Source organism: Fundulus heteroclitus, chromosome 20 (genome assembly GCF_011125445.2).
Source record: "Fundulus heteroclitus isolate FHET01 chromosome 20, MU-UCD_Fhet_4.1, whole genome shotgun sequence".
NCBI lineage: Eukaryota > Metazoa > Chordata > Actinopteri > Cyprinodontiformes > Fundulidae > Fundulus > Fundulus heteroclitus.
Window position 1 is genome coordinate 16818711 of NC_046380.1, and position 20059 is coordinate 16838769.

Genomic DNA, 20059 nt, shown 5'->3' on the forward strand with positions numbered 1-20059 from the left:
CACATAGTTGACATAGTGGCCTTTGGGGTTGAGTGCATTAGTTATTGTTTTCATTAGGGAAAAATCTTTACCTGCTAACTTCCGGTCTTTTCTGAAGCAACTGTTTTGCTAATATTTTTCTTGAGAGTTCTTGAGAAAGCTCTTTGTTTTTACCCACCATGAGCAGCTTCTGCTGTTACCTTGTTAATGAGAAACCATTTTATAGTCTGTTTAATAAGACTAAACTAGCTGATGTGACCTAGCACTGATAGGAAGCAGGATTGATTTCTAAATCCTGTTAGACTAAATCTATTTTCTTCTTTTGCAGCTTGACATGATCACATGATCATTACTTATATTAATGGCTACTGCTTGGACCTTGACTTTAGACGAAAATGGTTTTGTTTAAAGGGTATTTACTGTAAGGCACAGTCTGAATGCATGACACCCTTATAGGCACCTTTTCCAACGATTCACAGACCATAACAGCTCGGTTTCTTGCATAACTTTCCACTGTTTGCTTGGAAAAAATAAACACTTGTCCTTCTCTGTCACTCAGTATTACTCATCCATTGCTTCTTCCGTTATATTTCAGATTACAACACCAAGTTTCCCGGTAGTGGTAAAGATCGGACACGCCCACTCTGGAATGGGAAAGGTACTGGAATGTTGACTCTTTCATTGTGCAGTGATGCGTGATTTGTTTTTAAACCGCCAGAAACACAGGAAAGGTTAGGAGTTCTCAGAATTATACTTTCCTAACTACAGTCAAAACAGGAAGAGAATGAGCAGGGATGAGGTTAAAGACAGAATGTTTAAAATAAAGCAAAAAAAACTACATAGGTTGGATTTTATGTTGTACTCTCTGATACTTTAGCATCTTTTCTTTCTTCTTTACTTTATTCTCGCTCAATTGATTTCTTCTTGTCCATCCTCCTAGCGCCTTTATCCTCAGAGAATCTTGCCTTTTCATCCGATATATTGATTTATCCAATGCTATTTTCTGTTTCATTAAATTTTCTAAAGCTTTTTATCAATTCAATTGCTCATCTTTTCTGATTAGCCGCTTAACCTGAAACCTCAGTTTTGTCATATTTAGATTGGCTTAAAATTTCTGTATCAAATAAAAAAATTAAAAAACAGAAAAAACACTATTAGTAGCTTTTCTAAGTTGTTTTTCCCCCTTATTAATCAATGCTTCTGAAGTATTACCTGAACCAGGAGAGCTTGGAATACAGATTTTTTATGAAGATTCTTTCTACCTATGCTTAATATATTTAAGTAATTATAACACCTTGAATAGAAGTATTTAACAATTAATTTAAGCCTGCGTTAATATATATGGATATATTCTGTGGAGACTGTTTAAGTAAGATTTGTCAACAATGACAAAATATCTATTAATTTACTATGAATTTCATAATTATTAAACATTACATTTACAATGTTCAGTTAAACGTCACATATATTAACTAATACACATTTTATTTAAATCCGTTTTTATTATGTGGGTGTTTGGAATTTTTGATGACAGTTTGCATGAAAGTAGCTTGTAAACTGTAAAAAAAAAAAAAAAAAAAAAAAACTTTTTATACATCATATTATTTTCCTGCAGGTAAAGGTGGATAATGTGAGTGATTTCCAGGACATTGCGAGTGTGGTGGCCATCACTCAGACCTACTGTACCACAGAGCCATTTGTAGACGCCAAGTACGACATCAGGGTCCAGAAAATTGGAACTGACTACAAAGCTTACATGTGAGTTTGTCGCTTTGTTAAGGTGTTTGCACAGTTCTGCCTGACCTCTGCAGCTCTGTATTCAGGGCAATCCAAAGAACTCTGCGATCTTTTCTGAGAGAGCAATGTAGCAAACAAAATTGAAAGCCTACAGTAAAATTATGCTATTGTGTAAAAAAAACAACAGATAACGCAAGCCGCTCTGTTTTCTAACTCTCCGCTGCAGTTTGACATTAATTAACTATATTGAAATTTCCAAAATCGAAGCCTTGTGTCAATACTAATTTCACACCCAATTTCCTTTGCAGGCGAACATCTATCTCTGGTAACTGGAAAAGCAACACCGGATCTGCCATGTTGGAACAAGTAGCCATGACTGATAAGTGAGCAGTGCTTGTGCATTAGTGACGCTCCAGCTGGCCTGGGTGTACCACATGTTGCTCCGCTTGTGTTACGTCACAGTCAGTCCTACTGCACAGAAGCAGGGGATTCATTTAGCTTCAAACCAGGTCACTCCTGAAAGAAAAAGCACAAATGTTTGGAGTCCGCTTCATATTTCTGATGCATCACTTTACTTCTTCTAGAATTAATGTATTCATATTAGCAGTAGTGCTAGAAAGAAGGACCTGGGAGCCAGTGGCCACCAACACAAACTTGACAGCTAAGCCCTGTGGTTTAGCGCAGTGACGCCCATCAGGCTTTGGAAAACCCTTGGAGGCATTCACTAGACTGGCGACAGTAAACAGAAATTTAGAGTAACTTGGTTTGATCTTGGTTCTTAATGTGATTTGTTGCCCCCAAATAAATATCTAGCCACTCTCCTGGAACTGAGGATTCATACTCCTTTTAAAACATGTTGATTCACAAGTTTTTTTCTCTCTCTCTCTTTTATGGCTTCCAATTGAGCAAGCAACGTTTGGCTAATTGTCAACTTTCCAGAACATTGACGAGTCACAATGAAATTAAGAGGATTCAATACTTATTTTGTACTGTATTAACATTTAAAATTATTTAAAACTATCTGCCATTTGTGCTTTTCTGGAAGGACTAAAGGAACTTAGTGAATCTGACTATGTTGCAAAAAGGTAGATTAGCCCAATTAGTACAGTGTCATTAACCTCTGGGTGAATATTGACTTTATTTGACTTTAGTTTGATTGTATTTAGTCTTCCAGACAGCAAAATTAGCCTGAAGCAAGAGAGGAACTGTACAAAGTTTGTACAAGGTTTTCACTTGGGAAGCAAAACGTCTTAAGCTTCAGAATAGAAGTCCAGTTGTTTTATTTTTTTAACCTTTTTTTGGATTGATCATGAGCTGGATGACTGACAATCTTCACCAACACATGTACAAGGTTTAGTATTGGAGTGAGTCCCTTCTATAGAAATTGCTGCACTGGCATTTTGAGCTAAATCAATGAACAAACCAATGTTATTATTGAGACAATGTGCAACATTTTTTCTTTTTTTTTTGGGGGGGGGGGGGTTGCCGAAAACAGACATTAATATTAGCATGAGGGCCAGACCAAGGGTTCTTTTAGTAGCTAACAGATTTCTTATTTGTGGTAGGTATAAACTGTGGGTTGACACCTGCTCAGAGATCTTTGGAGGCCTGGATATCTGTGCCGTCAAAGCCATCTGTGGCAAGGATGGGAATGACTACATTACAGAGGTGAGAATAAATCTTTTAAATAAGCGTACATGTTTAAAGCCACCCACAAAGCTTTAAGCCGACAAATAAAGTTTGCATTCATTCCCACCTGTTCTTTGGAAGCAACATTTTAACAATACTTTACCGGAATAGTGTTACAAAACAAACCTTTATGCACTGCTGTTGTGGTTCTCATCTTATCATTCAACAGTAGTCTGGTAGTCTTAATCTCAGCTCCAGCCTTACATTGTCTGCTTCATTGAGCCTAACCAGAACACACAATATTAATTTGTTTTATTAAATAAACGGATATTTTTGTATGACCCATGTATTCCAGAATTGGTTTTATTTGTCCGTCTTTCTCCACAAACTGCTCTGTCTGCATTACTCGCCCTGCTTTTTTATGCAGTTTCTTAGTATGTTGCTCTGATTTTTCATAGTCTTGCCGTGACCACAGTTTTTATAAACAAAAGGGGCTCCAGTCTAATAACAGCTTTCATAAAAACAGGCCATTTAGTGGAAACATCTCCATGTGGAAACTGTCTAAACTGCCAAACCCTGGGCGTCAGTGCTAAATAAAAATAGGAAAGTTGAGGATAACATTTATGCAAGTACTTTTTGTAACTTTTTGTGTCATTAAGGGCATAATGTGCACATGGAAAGCATCTGATGGTACGCCTGAACAACAATCTGAAGGTTTAAGGGCCAGACAGAGAACCACTGAGACAGATAAAGGTTTGGAAAACAAAGACAAAGAAGTGATGGAGGAGAAATAATGGCTTATGGTTATTGTATACAGTTGTCTGCTCTGAAGGTTCTCAAGGTTCATGTTGCCACCTTGAGGCAACTAAAACTCTGATGTATAACCATCCTGCAGAATCAGGGTTTCCATGTAACTCGGAAACACAAAGCTATGCAGTTGAAGGAAATCTTAGTTGGTAAAGAGTCTGCAGTTTATTCTCAGTATAAATTCAGGTGTTCTGTGAAGGCCTCAGAGGTTCGTTTAAGAACATTAGTGAACAAACAGAATCATGAAGACCAAGGGACACAGCCAGAGGTGTCGAGTAGCTAAGTAAAAAGACTCCGTTATCTTACTTAAGTGGAAATTTTGGTTATTTATACTTTAGTGGAGTAATTATTTTTTTAGCCCACTTTTTACTTCTACTCCTTACATTTTGAAAATAGTCTCAATACTTTTATTTCAGATTATTTTCATTATGGCTTGTCAATAAAAAACAAAAAAATATTCAGATAATTAGCACTACCAGAACAGAGTTATTTTGATTGTGGTTGGAGGCAGTACTTGCAGCAAGTTGTTTGCCAAACACCCCAACAAAACTTAAGAAAAAGAACACAACGTAGAAGAAAAATATTGCTTTTTCCTAATTGTAATTTTTTTTTCATTTTTTGGTTAACCGCTAGGATTAACCATTCATTATGACAACACTGTCTACTGTATACAGACAACCATGCAAGGGTAGTTGTTATAAGATAATACACTCATTTTCATGTCCAGTTGTGTTATCTTACATCTGTTGCCCTCATCAGTTCCTGCAGCTACACTTAGATGTTCATTTACATTCCAAAAATAACAAGTAAAAGGTTATTGATAAAATGCCTCTAAAGTTTGACTTTTTGTACCAATACTTATAGGCAACCAGACATCCGATATTCTGAAACTCATGTTGCTCATTATTGCACCTATATGTACCTTTAATATATTTGCATTGTACTAAATGGTTTGTTTTCAATGGACATATATGAAGGTGAAACAACCAATGGCAATTTGTTTAATATTAACATTATACTATACAATTATAGTAAAGGGGGGGGGGGGGGTACTTCTACTTTATTACTTTAAGTAGTTTTATATCTGGTACTTTTATACTTTCACTTGAGTAAATGGTTTGAGTTGATACTTCTACTTCTAAAGGGGTATTTTTAAACCCTAGTATCCTCTACTTGAGTAATAGATGTACTGATACTAAGTAGACATCTCTGAACACGGCAGACAGGTCAAATATTAAGTGTTAGAGAAGTTTCAAGCAGGATTAGGTTAAAAAAATAACAAAACCCTAAATTCTGAACATCTGACAAAGCATTGTTCAATCCATTATTCTAAAACGGAGAATGCCACAACCAAGACATGGCCATGCACATAAACTGGCAATGTGGGCAAGATGAGCATTAAGCAGCCAGGAGGTCCATTCTAACTCTGGAGGAGCTGCAAAGATCCTCAGCTCAGGCAGGAGAATCTGCTGATGGACAAAATGTTACTTTAAAAATGTTTTCCTGTTATAGAGGAGTAACAAAAAAACAGCTATTGCTGAAAGACAGACTTCCTGTTTATATACAGCAAAAATGTGGAAGAAGTGCGGCGCGTTTCTTCAGCAGAGACTGGGGGAAGATGAATGAGCTCAACACAGGGCAATCCTGGAAGAAAACCTGGAGGGGAACCTTCAGGTTCCCCTTTAAGCAGGATGAAACCCCTAAACCTTCAACTGGAGCTGTAATGCAATGGGTCAGATCAAAGCATACCCATGTGTTAGAATGGACCGGTCATATTCCAGACCTAAACTGATAAACTGTGTGAAGACTTTAAATCTGATGTTCACAATCCCGTCTGAGCCTGACCATTTTGAAAATAAAGTGGGTTAAAACGTTCCATCTTTAGATGTTTAAAGCTGCTTGAGATGTCGTTTACCTCAAAAGACTTCCAGCTATTAATTACAATCACAGCAGGAGCCGGTTCTACAAAGTATTCACTCAGGGGAGCATGGTACATATTCACGTTACGCTTTTTAGATTTGCATTTGCTACAAAGCAATAAAATCATTGACTCTTTCTTTCCACTTTATAATGATGCATGCAAAAGCATTGCAAGGCAAAAATGTGCACAAAAAATGTGTCAAAGGCTGGAAATATTTTTTGCAAAGCATTGTATAACCAAATAATGGAAGAATTAAAAACAAATGTTGGCAGTTTTAAACATCAGAACCTCAGAAATTAGCAATTAAATTAATCTGATGTTGAACTGAGATGCTTTTGGGACTTAAAAACCCAACAGGACTGAGCCATTAGGTTTGCAATATGCAGCTGAGAAAGCAGCGTGATAAGACTCTTACTAAAGTGCTCAGAGGAGGCGGCTCTGCCTGAATGCTTTTTGGCAATTATCATAGTGGTTTGGAGACGTCCTGCTGCTCGTCCATGGAAAATGCTGAGTCATCATTATGGTTGTTAGCTACAAATATTTAGACTAAACTGTACCCTGAAAGCAAAACTGTAGATACAATTTGTTTCAAAAAAGTTCTATTAATGAATGTCTTACATTTTAAAGTGAACGTGGTAGACTGTTAAAGCAGACAGCTTTCTAGAACCGCATGTTTTTGGAATAGAAGCTGAAAACTCCCTGGGCAAAGTTTTGAAGATTAACGCTTGAGAAGGATAAAAGTATTTGGATGAGCCACATGGGATCAGTTAAGTTAAGAGATCTGGACACCTGTGTAAAATCACTGCTTTATTGTAAAGTCTAAAAGCATGAGGGGAAGGATAAAAGTGTATCATGGAAGGCACTATCACCAATATCTTCTGGTATTTGAGGAATATTTCTAAATGTTCATAATCACACTTTAAAGAATAATGCCTGTTATAATTAAAGATGAAACATTATATGTTCAGGAATTAAGTCGTTTTAGTCGGAAAAAACAAAATGGTTATTTACAGTGTGGCTCTCCTTCTTCCGCTCTCTCCACATCCCCCCTCTGTCCCAAACTCTTTCCCAAGGACAAACTGGGGCTGCATGTAGGTCACCAGCGGCAAGGCTTGAACTCCAGCCTCCTGGGTCAACTCTTAACTCCATTCATCTTTCATGTCCTGCTTCCTACAGGGACTTTGTTGCTTTTTACATTTGCAGAAGAGCCAGCGGGAGGTTTCGCATGTCCAGTTTCCTCTGCGACAACTTGGAAACGATAACGATGAAAGGTTATTGAGATTTTGCTCACTGTCCTGCAAAGAGTTATATTCTTTGTTCGTTAAAAAAAATAAACAACTTGTTGAAAATGTATGTAGCGGTAGGAAAAAATACGGTAATCGATCCTTACATTACAACAGCACATGAAGTGTCTCAGTAAAACATGCTCATGTTCTTGAAGTGAATGATGGTATTTTTGGGGATCTGGGAAAGTTACACAACCCTATTGAGAGATTCTGCTTGTCTGCATTGCTTGTTGTTATTTCATCCTTCGTCTCTGTTATTTTTATTTCTTCATAGTAGGTACACCTGGTCTGGCGTTCTGTTAGTTAGTGACATCAGCGAGGGAAGACAGATCACCCACTATTACCATATAACGTAGAAAAGATTCCTGGATCAATGTGTGCTTCTGTGCTTTTTTTGTCTCTCTTGTTGTGTCTCTGCTCTGTCTTCTCTAACCTCCAGTCAGTCGAGGCTGATGACCGTTCACACTGAGCCTGGTTCTGCTGGAGGTTTTCCTCCCTGTTAAAGGGGAGTTTTCCTCTCCACTGTCGCCTACATGCATGCTCAGTATGAGGGATTGCTACAAAGCCATTGACAATGCAGACGACTCTCACTGTGGCTCTACGCTCTTTCATGAGGAGTGAACGCTGCTTGTAAAGACTTGATGCAATCTACTGCGTTTCCTTAGATTGGAAGCTTTTTCACCAATCTGTATAGTTTTATTGAATTTGACTTTGTAAAGTGCCTTGAGATGACATGTTTCATGAATCGGCGCTATATAAATAAAATTTAATTGATCTGAATCAATAACACTGTGTCATGTTGTCCAGGTTGTGGGCTCCTCTATGCAGCTGGTTGGTGATCACCAGGCCGAGGATCGCATGCTTATTTCTGAGGTGGTGCTGGCTAAGATGAACCAAGCTCTGACTGCCAGGTCCTCCAGTGCCTCCCGCTCCCCTGCCCGCTCTCCTCAAGGCCAGAAGCCAACAACCATGCAGCCCCAACAGGTGACTGAATTGTGCTTTAACCTGAGTGGTAAATCTGTCACGGAACATTCAGCTGTGCTGATAACAGCATCACTAACCAGATAAATCACTGTTGTTGGGTGAATTTATATTTCTACATGATTATTAAGTTGGTGGGTGTAGTAGAGTAATATAGAAACTACAGAACCCACAGCCAAGACATGAATGCTGCTGATTCTGAGTAATTTAATTCCTAATTTGAAGGGATGTTTTAAAATGAATAGTGATGTGGAGTATAATCAGTGTGGTTATTCATTCAGAGAGAAAAAAAATAAGTGTCTCATTATTAAGAATGAAGGAAGCTCTAAATGCGGCTTTAAGGCCCAAATCTGTGTAAAAATGGGTTTCTAGACATTGTTAAGAAGAACAACCTACTTTGATTAGACAGTTGATTGGAGGAGAGGGACTGCTTAGCTAAAATAATCTCAAATGCATTAACATTGAAACGAAAACAGAAACACCTGAAGGAAAAATGGAAATCTAGCATTCAAATGGATTACAGAATTGCCAAGATGGCAACGGCTCAGGCAATGAGCAGCTCCAGAGTGATCAACGAGGGTCTGCAGAGACCTTTAAGTACCGTAACAATTATAAGACAACGATGCAATGCCAAGTACTAGAAGCCCCACAAAATATCCGTTGTTTAAAAAAGCTATGCGCTGCAGAGATTACAATTTGCTACACATCGACTTTCCTAAAGAGAAAGAGTAAAACATTTAATGGCCAGATAAAAAAGCGAGGTTGCTTTGGGTGTAGACAGTTTGTCAAATGACCCCCAAAAACATGAATTCAAGCCATTATACACTGCAAAGCATGGCACCCCAAGTATAATACTGTAATCTGGGCTTATTTCTTATAGGTATAACAAACATCAAGGACCAGTTTAAATACATCAAAATTCTCAAAAAGCTCAGGTGCACTTATATTAATGTGTAAGTGGCCTTGAAATGGGTGTTACAGTAAGACAGCGACCCAAACACACCAGTAGGCGAGCAGCACCTTGGCTACAGACCAACAAGGCTGAGGTTTTGCAGTGGCCAGCTAACTTCCTGTGCCATAATCAAATAGAAAACCTGTGTAGTGGCATCAAAAACCAAGAAATGTAAAGGAATGGGCCAACTTTATGTAACGCTGGTGTGAAGCAGTTCTCAGGAACATTGGACATAAAACTAAATAATAGTTCAGTGATTCCGCTGAATCCGCTGAACTATTGTGTTCTTGCTGAATTGGTTTTCAAAGAAATGCAGAAAATATCTTTTAATAACCTACTATTCCCTTTTGCTCACTTACTGTAGACTAACGACAGATTTCATAAACATTTTCATTGCGGTGTTGCCAGTGTAAGGCTGCAAAAGCTATATAAGAATTTGAGCTATAATGATTCGTCAAACACACAGCTAACACTTTGAGCAATACTGTATATAAATCTTGCGGCTCTGCAAACGAAAATAACACATAAAGACCCATTATTACATAAAGCCTGATTGAATAAGATGCTTTTATGATCCTACACGGTTTCACAACTGACTCATCCGTGTCTTTTCATTTCTTTCTTCCATCTGTCTTCTTTTACCAGGGTGCTTCCGTTAAGGAAGGCCTGCCAGACCCGAACAGGAGCTCAGGCCAACGCCCCCAGCCTCAAGGTTGTCTGAACACTGCCCACAGTCTAAGCACTGCAGCTGTAGAGTGGAAGCCAGTTTAGAAAAACACGGTCTGCATAAATCGGTTACCTGCAAGAGAGTTTGAAGCATCCGCTGCTCATTTACTGACAAAGTACAGCCATGAGAGGGAAGATGGGAACATTTACAGATTCGGTGCTCATAGAAACTTTCTCCTCTACTCACTACTGCCTTTTGTGTGTATCTAATGGTCACACAAGTAGTTTCAGTAAAACATGCTCATGTTCGGCATTTGTCACCTCTCCATGTCCTGAAACGTTGGTTTTCTGTAGCCGATTATTGAAGTAAACGAAGAAAATACTCGCTAAGGCACATAAACATTGCCAACAAGTCAGGACAGCCAATGGAAATAACCAAACACATACACACAACAGCATCAGCCACTTTTTAATGGCCACTGTTTGAACTGTGTTGATGTGAGATACAGTGGCTTGCAACAAATATTCACAACCCTTAAAAGTTTTTTCACATTTTGTCACATTGCAGTCACACTCTTCAGAGTATTTTGTGGGGATTTTTTTGTTGTTTGGCCTGTTGGACCGACACACAGAGGATGCAGATTGGACAGAAATTGTCTATGAACATACATGTTCAGATCTTGCCAGGGATTCTACATAGGATTTAGATCTAGACTTGATGATGTGTTGCATCTAAACCTGTCCACAGTAGCTCTGGGTGTAAGTTCAGGGCCGTTCTACTGGAAGGAGAAGCTCAACCCGTTCCAAACCATTTGCAGCCTCTATCTCCTTCTATCTTCCCATCAACTGAAACTTGCTTTCCTGTCCCTGCTGGGAAAAACAAACAAACAAAAAAAACAACCATGCCTTTTACTGTAGGGAGGGTGTGTTCAGGGGAAAAGTGTTGTATCAGTTTTCCCTCTGCCGTGGTGTTTTGTACGTATTGGAAAAAAGTTTCATTTTGGTCTCATTTGACCGCAGTATTAATTCAATGTTGCTCTGTCCGCCACATGGCTAACTGGACTTGTAAAGGCTTTCTTTCAGAAATGGCACAGGTGGTCTCAATTTACCGAAAAGCTGACTGTTTAGGTGCATCAGATTAAAGGGGTTGATCACAGTTACACTCCACACTTTTCAGATTTTACCTATAAAGCGTTTTTGAAAACCATACATCATTGTACCTCACCATTATTCATAACCTTGTGGTGATCTGTAACATAAAATCAAGATAGAATGAAAATAGGCATGTTTTTTTTTTTTTTTTAATGTAGCGGGACAAAATGTGAAAACTTTCAAGGGGGTATGAATATTTTTGCAAGGCGCCATGAATGCCGAATGAATTTTCCGCACTAGAAGCTCAGCATCACTTACATATTGTGGAGATGTGGTAGCTAACACAAAGGCTAAAGGTCTTAGAAGCGGCCTGGCTGTGTGGAAAAGTCATATAAATCCAAACAAGAAGCATTTATGAAACTCAGCTAACCAACAGCTGAGTGTGTCGGTTGGCGGGTCATGTTCCGAGAAATCCTGAGAAATCAATTATTCAGGGAGACTTAAAAGTGATGATGGTACCGTGTTGTAAGTGAGTCATTTTGGCTGCTCCCTCATTCAGGGGCCGTCACAGCAAGTCATTCCAGCTTGCACACAGACTTGGCAAAGTTTTTACACCGGATGCCCGCCAAGCTACAGAGGAACCGCAGGACAGTATTATACACATAGCTAATTCCTTATTCATGTCCTCTGTAAGATGACAGCTATATCAAAGTTTTTCCCTGTGCTAGCCAGGCAAGATAACAAATAAGTGAAATTTCACAAGTGTCTTTTCAGAGGTATAGGAGATTTTTCTTTTTTTTTGGAGTGGGGGGTGGGGGGGTCCTGTTCCCTGAAGGTGGCAGTTCTTTTCAGGATTGCGTCAAGCTAATGCTCTGGTGTCATGTTGGCTTCACTGACTTCAGCTTTTGCATTGACAGTAATGGTACGGCCGGCACAGAAGCAGAAAATATCACAAGCTGTCCACTGAAGCTGCGACCAACTTTTGTTTTTACCTCTGCCGTTGAATTAACAAGCAGCATCTTAGAGCGCATAGCAATCATCTTCGGTGTAGTAATCAGCTGTGCTGTAACCCGTGCCTCGTTATGTTTGCTCAGGATTGGCGTATCTAAACTACATGTCCTCACCAAAAGCAGTGGCATTAACAGCGGATTAAAATCCATTATAACGATAGTTGTCGTGTTTGTCCATAAATGTGCGTTTGCATGATCATTAATTGCAGTTTCTTATTTTGCATGGATGTGGTGAATGTTTTGACGTCGTCTGGTGTTACATTAGATTAGTAATGCTGGCTTTTAATGTCTCATGGCAATTATAGGCGATACATGAGTTTCATTTATGTATTAAGGTGTGAAATGAATGTAATCTGATTTATTAAAACCTTGCATTAAACAATGTTAACAATACAGGTTTTATGTTAAAAAACATAACTTTAAAGTGGAAAACAGTTTCATGGATAAATCTTTGTAAATGTTGTTTTATTATAAAGCTAAATAGCTTCTTGTGTAGACCTTGATTTTATGTGTCAGTAAATGTCTGGCCATTGTTGACCTTTTTTGTGGTTAAAATATACACATTTTGTTCAGTTTCCTTCACTTCTTTTTAATGTATTCAAATATCTGGTTTCAACTGCATCTCTTGGTAATTACAAAGCAACTCTGGTAATTTTTTTAAAGATCTCAGAAGATATAACCTTTCTCCGGTTTCTCTACATTATCCTTCCTTATTTACTTGGATCCAAACCGAGTGCTGATATTTTCCGCAAATAGATTTTACAACTTTTGAACTTGAACAAGAACTTGACTTGCTTGTTTATTTAAAAAATTAAGAACTGTTTTCATACAGTCTGATAGACTTAAACCATAATGCAGTATTTTCTCAGAAATAAAAATGATGTCTAACTAATAATGGCTTGTATCCAAGAAAATTATTATTATTATACATTATTTTCCAATTGTGTTTGTCCCTATGTTATTTTCTTTGGTTTTTATGCTTCGTGAATCACAAGCAACCGTTGACTAAATGTAAGACTCGAGGCAGTTCGGCTGCTTGACATCAGTGACTCTCTGGGATGGCTTTTTAGGAACATCTGAAGATCCATTTAGGACGTGACAAAAACAATAACCGTAAGAGTATGAATTTATGGAGAACGTACGGCTTTTTTTCCCCAGAAAGCCTTGCGGATACAATTTATAAGTCAAACCACGATCCTGAATCCAGAAAAGGGAATTATTGGTCACTAAAAACTCATCCCAATGCTGTCACTTCTTTGCTCTGCATGTGCGACTTCTTAATGCATTGCTGCTTTGCTGCCAGTGTTTGAGCCACTCTGAACTGTAGTCTGTCCTTTTATTGCTTATTTCAATTAGCACACCACTAACAATCGCACAGGTGTCCACCATAAAAGTTGTGTAACCTCCCAGCTGCTGATCTTCCACCCTCTGCTGGTCAAAGTTTAGATCATAATGAACTGCTTTTGGTCCAGTCTTCTGTTTACTTTTGCATTGCTCTGGATTTTTGCACATTTTGAGAGGCCATTGTTTGAATGGGCATGTCATGTTGTGCTTTGGTTTTGGTGAGTGCTACACGTGCCTGATTTGGGAGCTGCAGAGCTAAAACGAGATGTGTGAGACTTGGAAATGCAAACCTGTTTGCTGTCTTTAAGCACTTCCTCTTTCTCTTTCCTCTTTCTCTTTACTTTGGCGTAATGCATTATTTTAATTTAGGTGTTATTTACACAAACAGATAGATGTAAGCTTCCACTCTCTATAGGCATACATTTCAAATTAAGTTTGTGCTTTTGTTGATTTATTGGTTATTTCTTTCAGGGCAGAATGATAATACAACAGGCAATCTTAACGCGTTACTTTGAATTACTGCAGATGTATTATTTTTTTTTCAATCACACTGGGTCAAATTTTTATATCCAGGCTCATTAGTGGGTGTATTTATACACCCCACTAAAATGAGGTTTAATGTATCTGAGCAAGTTGAAACATCCTCCATTGATTCCCATCAGCAAGCTTCAGGCTCTGTCATTTGAAGACTCTTCCTGGAAGAATAGATGGCTTTCTTCATGTGCCAAGCTTTTGAGATTGTCTGGAGTCAAAGTTAAAGTAAAGTTGTGATTGCTTGCTTTTTACATTTGTGGGGCGGATGAGGTAGGAGTTCCTTCTATAGACAGTGGGTTGCTTGTTTGAACTTTGGAGTTCTCAGGACTTGATACGGTACTATACAAGTACAAGCCATTTACCATTCTAGAGCCAGTTTAGAAAAAGTCTTTGTCCAGTTGGAACTCCAAGTTGTGTCCAAGATTAAACCAGAACGATGCTAAACAAATTGAAGATCCTCAATCTTTATAACTTTATGCAACCAGATATACTTCTGGGAGCAAAACAGCCCCTCAGCATGGTGCTACCACCACTATGCTTGACAGTTTTTAACTCCTCCAAACATGTTTCCTGCCATTATGTCCAAATAGCTGTGCAATCTTAGTCTCTTCTGATCCTAAAACTCCAGAATAAATGTGGTTTGGAGAAAGCTGGAATTTTAAATAGGTTTTTAAAATGTTTATTTATGAGCAGGGACTTCTTTAGTAGCCCGTGTTGATGATTAAACTCACCTCACTGTCACTGGTGCTTAAGCATTTTCCAGTTTTTGGCAGTTTCTAAGCCTATTTACCAGGGATGACAAGGATGCAAAACCCATCTTGATATTCTGAAGACAAATCACTTAATTCTCTCTTTTTGGTTCTTTTCTTTATTTTCTGTTCTGGACAGATCGTGATTAGGGAGTGATTAGGCCTAGGCTTGGTCTTGTTACAATATTTTACAATGATGACCTCTTAATACAAAATATAGGTAAATATTTATATGCATTTGAGCCTGTATATGTAATTTTGATACAGTGAGATCAGAGAAATTTGAAAATAAACTGAAAATCGTGCTTCTAATTTCTGTTGAAATCGGTAAAAGAAATATTCAGCTACAGAAAAATACCAGTTCCAATCACTCATTAAAAGACCAAAATACTTTGATATGCATGCATACGGCGAGTATATGTGAATGTCTGACTGCAAGTGGAACTGTAGAACCGTATTTTACTAAAACTGTCATTGTTCTCATTGTTTTAGGTGCGGCATTGAAATCACAGAGTGTGGACGTAACAGCAGACTCAGCAAAAAGAACATCTGAACATAAGCCTGACCAGGCCCAGAAACCTGTTGCAGTTCAGAAACCAGTCCAGGTTCAGAAACCGAGTCCAGTCCAAAAGGCTGCCTCGGTCACAAAGCCTCCCGTGCCGAGGCCTCCCCCGATGATCAGAGCCCCGTCTGTGACAAAGCCAACCCAGGATGCTGCTTCCAGCTCAGTCCCGTCCAAAGCGTCGCCATCATCCCCAGCCAAAGCAGCTACAGTTCCAGGTTCTCCACCAACCAAAGCCCCAGCAGCAGCAGCAGCTTCCAGTTCCCCTCCTGCCTCTCCCAAAGCTTCTGCAGCCACCACAGAGCAGCCCAAACCCCAGCCACAAGGCTCTCCATCGGCAGCGCCTGGGAAGCCCAAAGAGCTGCCCCCAAAACCGGCACCACCCGCGAAGCCAATCCCGCCTGTTCGCAGGAATTCTAAGCCACAGCTGCAGCCAAAGCCACAAACTCCCCCTCCTCCAAAAGCGTTGCCCAAACCCCAGCCCACCACTCAAGCCCAAGTCCCCGAACCCACGCTGGCTTCTGACTCCACCCAACCTGGACAGGTGCAGTCCCCCGCTAAATCCAACCAGTCCTCGTCTAACGTCCAGTCTCAGGCTCAGGCCAGCCCTCAGGCCAAGCCAGCATCGCCATCCGAAAACCCCGAGGCGGCTCCAGCTGAAGCGCTCGCCGAATCCAGTGATGGCCAGGCGCCTGTTGAAGAGCAGCCCCAACAAAAGACCCACCCACTGCTGAAGTAAGAAACACATTATCAATATGCTGTGGATAATGCAAGAACAAGAACTTCACTCTCAGTTTTTATCTAGATCACTATGTCAATTGGTATTCTCCAGTAAAAGGGTCATGATGATTTACTATTTGTTTTTAACTCCATAATTACACCCTCATTAATGTTCACATACCCCTCTTTCCCTTTCCCTCTAATGTTCCTACACTATCCCATAATTCCCTCCCCGCCTCCCTCCTTTCTTCTCCCTTCCAGTAAGTCCCAGTCCCTGACCAATGCCTTCAACGCCTTTAGCGACTCTTCTTTCTTCCGCGGGGTCTCAGGCTCCGCTGGCGAGGGCCAAGAAGAGGCAAAGGCCGAGACCATTCGCAACCTTCGAAAGTCCTTTGCTAGCCTTTTCTCTGACTAGACGCAAGCGAACCACAGTCTGCCCCTCATTGATGCTGGTCCTCCTTTTAACTAGCGGCCAGGTCTCCTGATCGACATTAAATGTGAACCAGTCTGAGATTAAAGTTTGTGTGTTAACTGTGCTCCCCCCCCCCCCCCCCCACCAACATCCTCTCTTATCTTCCCAGTGAAAGTAACGGCGAGTCCTGTTGGATGCAGAGATTATTGAAAGACTAACTGGTTTGAAGGAGTTACGTCATTGATACGGTGCCTGGCAAAAGTACTTATATCCCTTGAGCTTGAACAGATTTAAGTGTATTTTATTGAGAATTTATGTTATAGACAAACACTAATTGTTGTGTACTTTAAAAGTGCAAGGACAATGCCAGACTCGTGAAGGGAATAAGTAATAGTTATGCTGTTACATTGCCATGGAAAAGATGTCTTTTTCACAGATGTCTTTTGGTTTGGCTTTAGTCAGACTTGCAACAGTGAGTTCAGAAGTCGACTGTTGCATTGGGCTTTTTTCAATGGGTCCAACAGGTAAAGGGGCAGGGTAAATATGCACACCACAATCCAGTTTTAGCATTTTATTCAGTCAAAAAAATTAAAGCTCTGAACTCTGTGCATCCTGTTCCCTTTACTTCACATTTATGGCATACTTTATGCTGATATATCACATCAAATTCCAATAAAATGCATTAAAGTTGGAGGCTGTAATGCAACATAACCTGAAAATGTTCAAATCCTTGTAGACAATTTCCACACTGCCAAGGTGATGTGTGTATAGCACTAATTCCTGTCCATGGATATTGAACATGTAACGTATTACAATGGATTGGGCTATATTCAGGTTATCTCTATTTAATCTAAACTCTCATTGATGGCAAATACACATTTCTTTTATACAATTGTAAATACATTCAGACAGTAAGGGGATATGAGTGTTTTGTAAGGCACTGTAAATAAAAGAGGATATTATTAGACGAAATCTATTTATTTTGAAGTAGAACATTGAAATATTTGTAGAAAGTAACAAATGGAAGATGATAGATGGCTTGTACATATAATATTTATACAAAGTATATAAATCTGAACATATATCACTATAAAGGGACAGAAGCCAGTTAAAGGAAAAAAAAAATCCAGCAGCATTTTTCAGTTTTTGTCAGTGACATAACTCTTTCATTCAGCGGCTAGATTTATAGAAACTTTACCTAATCTGACATCGGATGGTTTCCCCTTCAGTAAATGTCGTCACTTTGTGAGTAAACGAATAGTAAGAACCATCTTTAAAGGGTTTGTTCCTCTGTAACTCCAGATGGGTTGTCTCTGGTCCTTGGGCTGCACACCGCCAGGCTCTTCCTGGCTTCCCCCGTTCTTGTCCTAAAAAAAGGCCTTGAAGTTCATCTTTTTTCGTGAGGGAGTCGGATATACGTATGTGTGTGTGTGTGTGTGTTCATCCGTGTTCACTAGTCGTGCATGGCTCCTCCAAGTGGCTCGAAACGTGACTTTTGGATCAGACGGGAGCTCTATCAGTGTTGAGTTTTGCCCTCCGTTGCCTCTCCCCTTTCTCTAGATGTTGTAGCCTTATTGTGAACACGTTTTCGATTCACAGCAGCGTCCGCTTGGCTGTGCAGACCTGGGTCAATCACAAACTGGGATGTATTCATTTACTCGAAAAAGCAGTCGGTGTTGTTCAACCGGGACAGGCATAATTGAGCGTAACCGCGTGGGAGCCGGTAACTGACTGACTAGATGAATGCATTTCAAACAGTTACTCATGTCTGTCGCTGTGACTGGTGATTTTGTCGTTTCACCTCCGTGTAGATCTATCAGCAGTATTGTAATTTGTTGATTGCTCTCATTGAAAAGACATTGAGACAGTAGTGCAATAACACCTCAACGTGATTGTTGAGCGCTGTCACCCTTATATGAATATTATCATACATAAAAATATTTGTCTGTGTGTTAATTTAAGAGTCTAAGTGGTCCCGGTTCCAGGTTGCTTTTAAACTGCCGTCAGGAGCATGATGTTTGGTGTTGGGGTTTGTTGCTAATCTTCTTTGTGTAGTTGGAGTGAATTTAATGCAACCTGGAGGTCATCTTCTAACTTCATCGTTTAAAAAAAAAAAAAAAGGGAAAAATCTGAATACAACCCATTTTAATGCAGATCATTTCAACCTGTCGGCCTATCCTTCTCCGGTACTGTTGAAATAAAAGTTTTTGCATATTGTGTTTGTTTGCGTCACCCCAAGAAGTTTATTTTTTGTAATACATTTATTTATTTAAGGCTCCATATTTATGGTACAGTATATAAATATATATATATATGGTTTGCTTTTGTTTTGTAGTGTGTTTTTATTTGTAATGCAATACTGCTTTGCATGACCTGGTGACTAATGATGTTCTATTTTTTTCTGTAAAGATAAAAGTCAATAAAGATGTGATTCTATCATTCCACGGACTCACTGAGATCCACGCTGCCTCTTATTTCTGTCTGTGCAGGAGCACACAGCATGTTTTACACCCTTCACTCCAATACATATGCACAACTAAGGAACGGGGGGCGCATGGTGAGCAATAAATATAATCAATGTACTTGATAGGAATTTATGAGCACACAAATTGCACTTTATTTCTTCATGTTTGGATCCACGTGAAACCAATTTTTATACTGACCAACATGGGCTAACAGGTAAGACACTGTGTAATCGCAGTTCAAGAGTCAAATAAGCTGCATGATGGTAAAACCGCTCAAATCAGCAAGATAAAAAAAATGAATAAAAAGAAGATTAACAAAAAGTGTTGGCGAGGTGCAATAAAATTTAAATAATGCTATTTGCTTTTGATTTGAGATGAAACTTTTTTTCTTTTCTTTTGGTGGCTGGACACCGTTTTAAGGTACTTAAATAAAAGCATGTATTTGTGGATTTGTAGAGATTAGACAAATTGAAGTACATCCCCTTATCTCTTATTTATATTTAAAAAAAACATTGAAGAAGGAATTCAATTTTGAAAAGGGCTTGAAATGATGTAAAGCTTTACATTTTGTTGTACAATTATAATTTATGAAGTCACAACTACAATTGTCTTTGTTTTGGAGTTTTGAATTGGTTCCCAATAAGTTAACACCCTGACCAAGGACTTGCTTAATAAAATACATTTGTAAAAAAATAAAATAAAATCTAAAATAAATGTTGTTTATTATTTACTCCATAAGAAGCGTTTGTTTGTGATACAGCCTCTAAAACTAAAATTACATTGACCCTCCATCACACTTAAATAAATCAAAGACTGCAAAAAAAGATGAATCCTGACAAACATCTTTTTCCAATAAAGGTCATTAGAACATTAATGTGTCAACAATTTCTTTATTTTTTTTAAATCTAGCTAACAAACAGTTCAACAATATGTTTTTTTATCTAAAAAAAAAAACAAAATGTTGCATTTTCACCAGGAAGACAGTCTGTGCAATACTGATCTTTAATTTCACAATACCAAAGCCTTAAAAGTGTGTAATAAGCATACAATGTATCTGCGAGAAACATGCATTGCACTAGAAAATAGTAGTGGGGAGTATAATTACATCATTTTAGTTAAAGTTTTTGCTTTTTGCTGGACTGTTTTATTTTTGGTTGGCCAGCAGAGGGCGCTATATAATTGTGGTACTGTTTGGCACTTTAGCGCGTGTATT

The 20059-nt window shown here is 38.9% G+C and overlaps 1 protein-coding gene across 1 annotated transcript in view; it reads left to right on the forward strand.

Moving 5' to 3' along the window:
- The window catches only part of syn2b (synapsin IIb), a 104137-nt gene extending 85304 nt beyond the window's left edge, over window positions 1–18833 (forward strand). Inside the window, exons 6-13 of the mRNA XM_036152069.1 lie at window positions 575–637; window positions 1595–1737; window positions 2025–2099; window positions 3282–3384; window positions 8167–8343; window positions 9938–10004; window positions 15180–15984; window positions 16231–18833. Coding sequence (XP_036007962.1) covers window positions 575–637; window positions 1595–1737; window positions 2025–2099; window positions 3282–3384; window positions 8167–8343; window positions 9938–10004; window positions 15180–15984; window positions 16231–16384 — 1587 coding nt within the window. The 3' untranslated portion in view covers window positions 16385–18833. The remainder of the gene's footprint in view (window positions 1–574; window positions 638–1594; window positions 1738–2024; window positions 2100–3281; window positions 3385–8166; window positions 8344–9937; window positions 10005–15179; window positions 15985–16230) is intronic.
- The last annotated feature ends 1226 nt before the right edge of the window (window positions 18834–20059 follow it).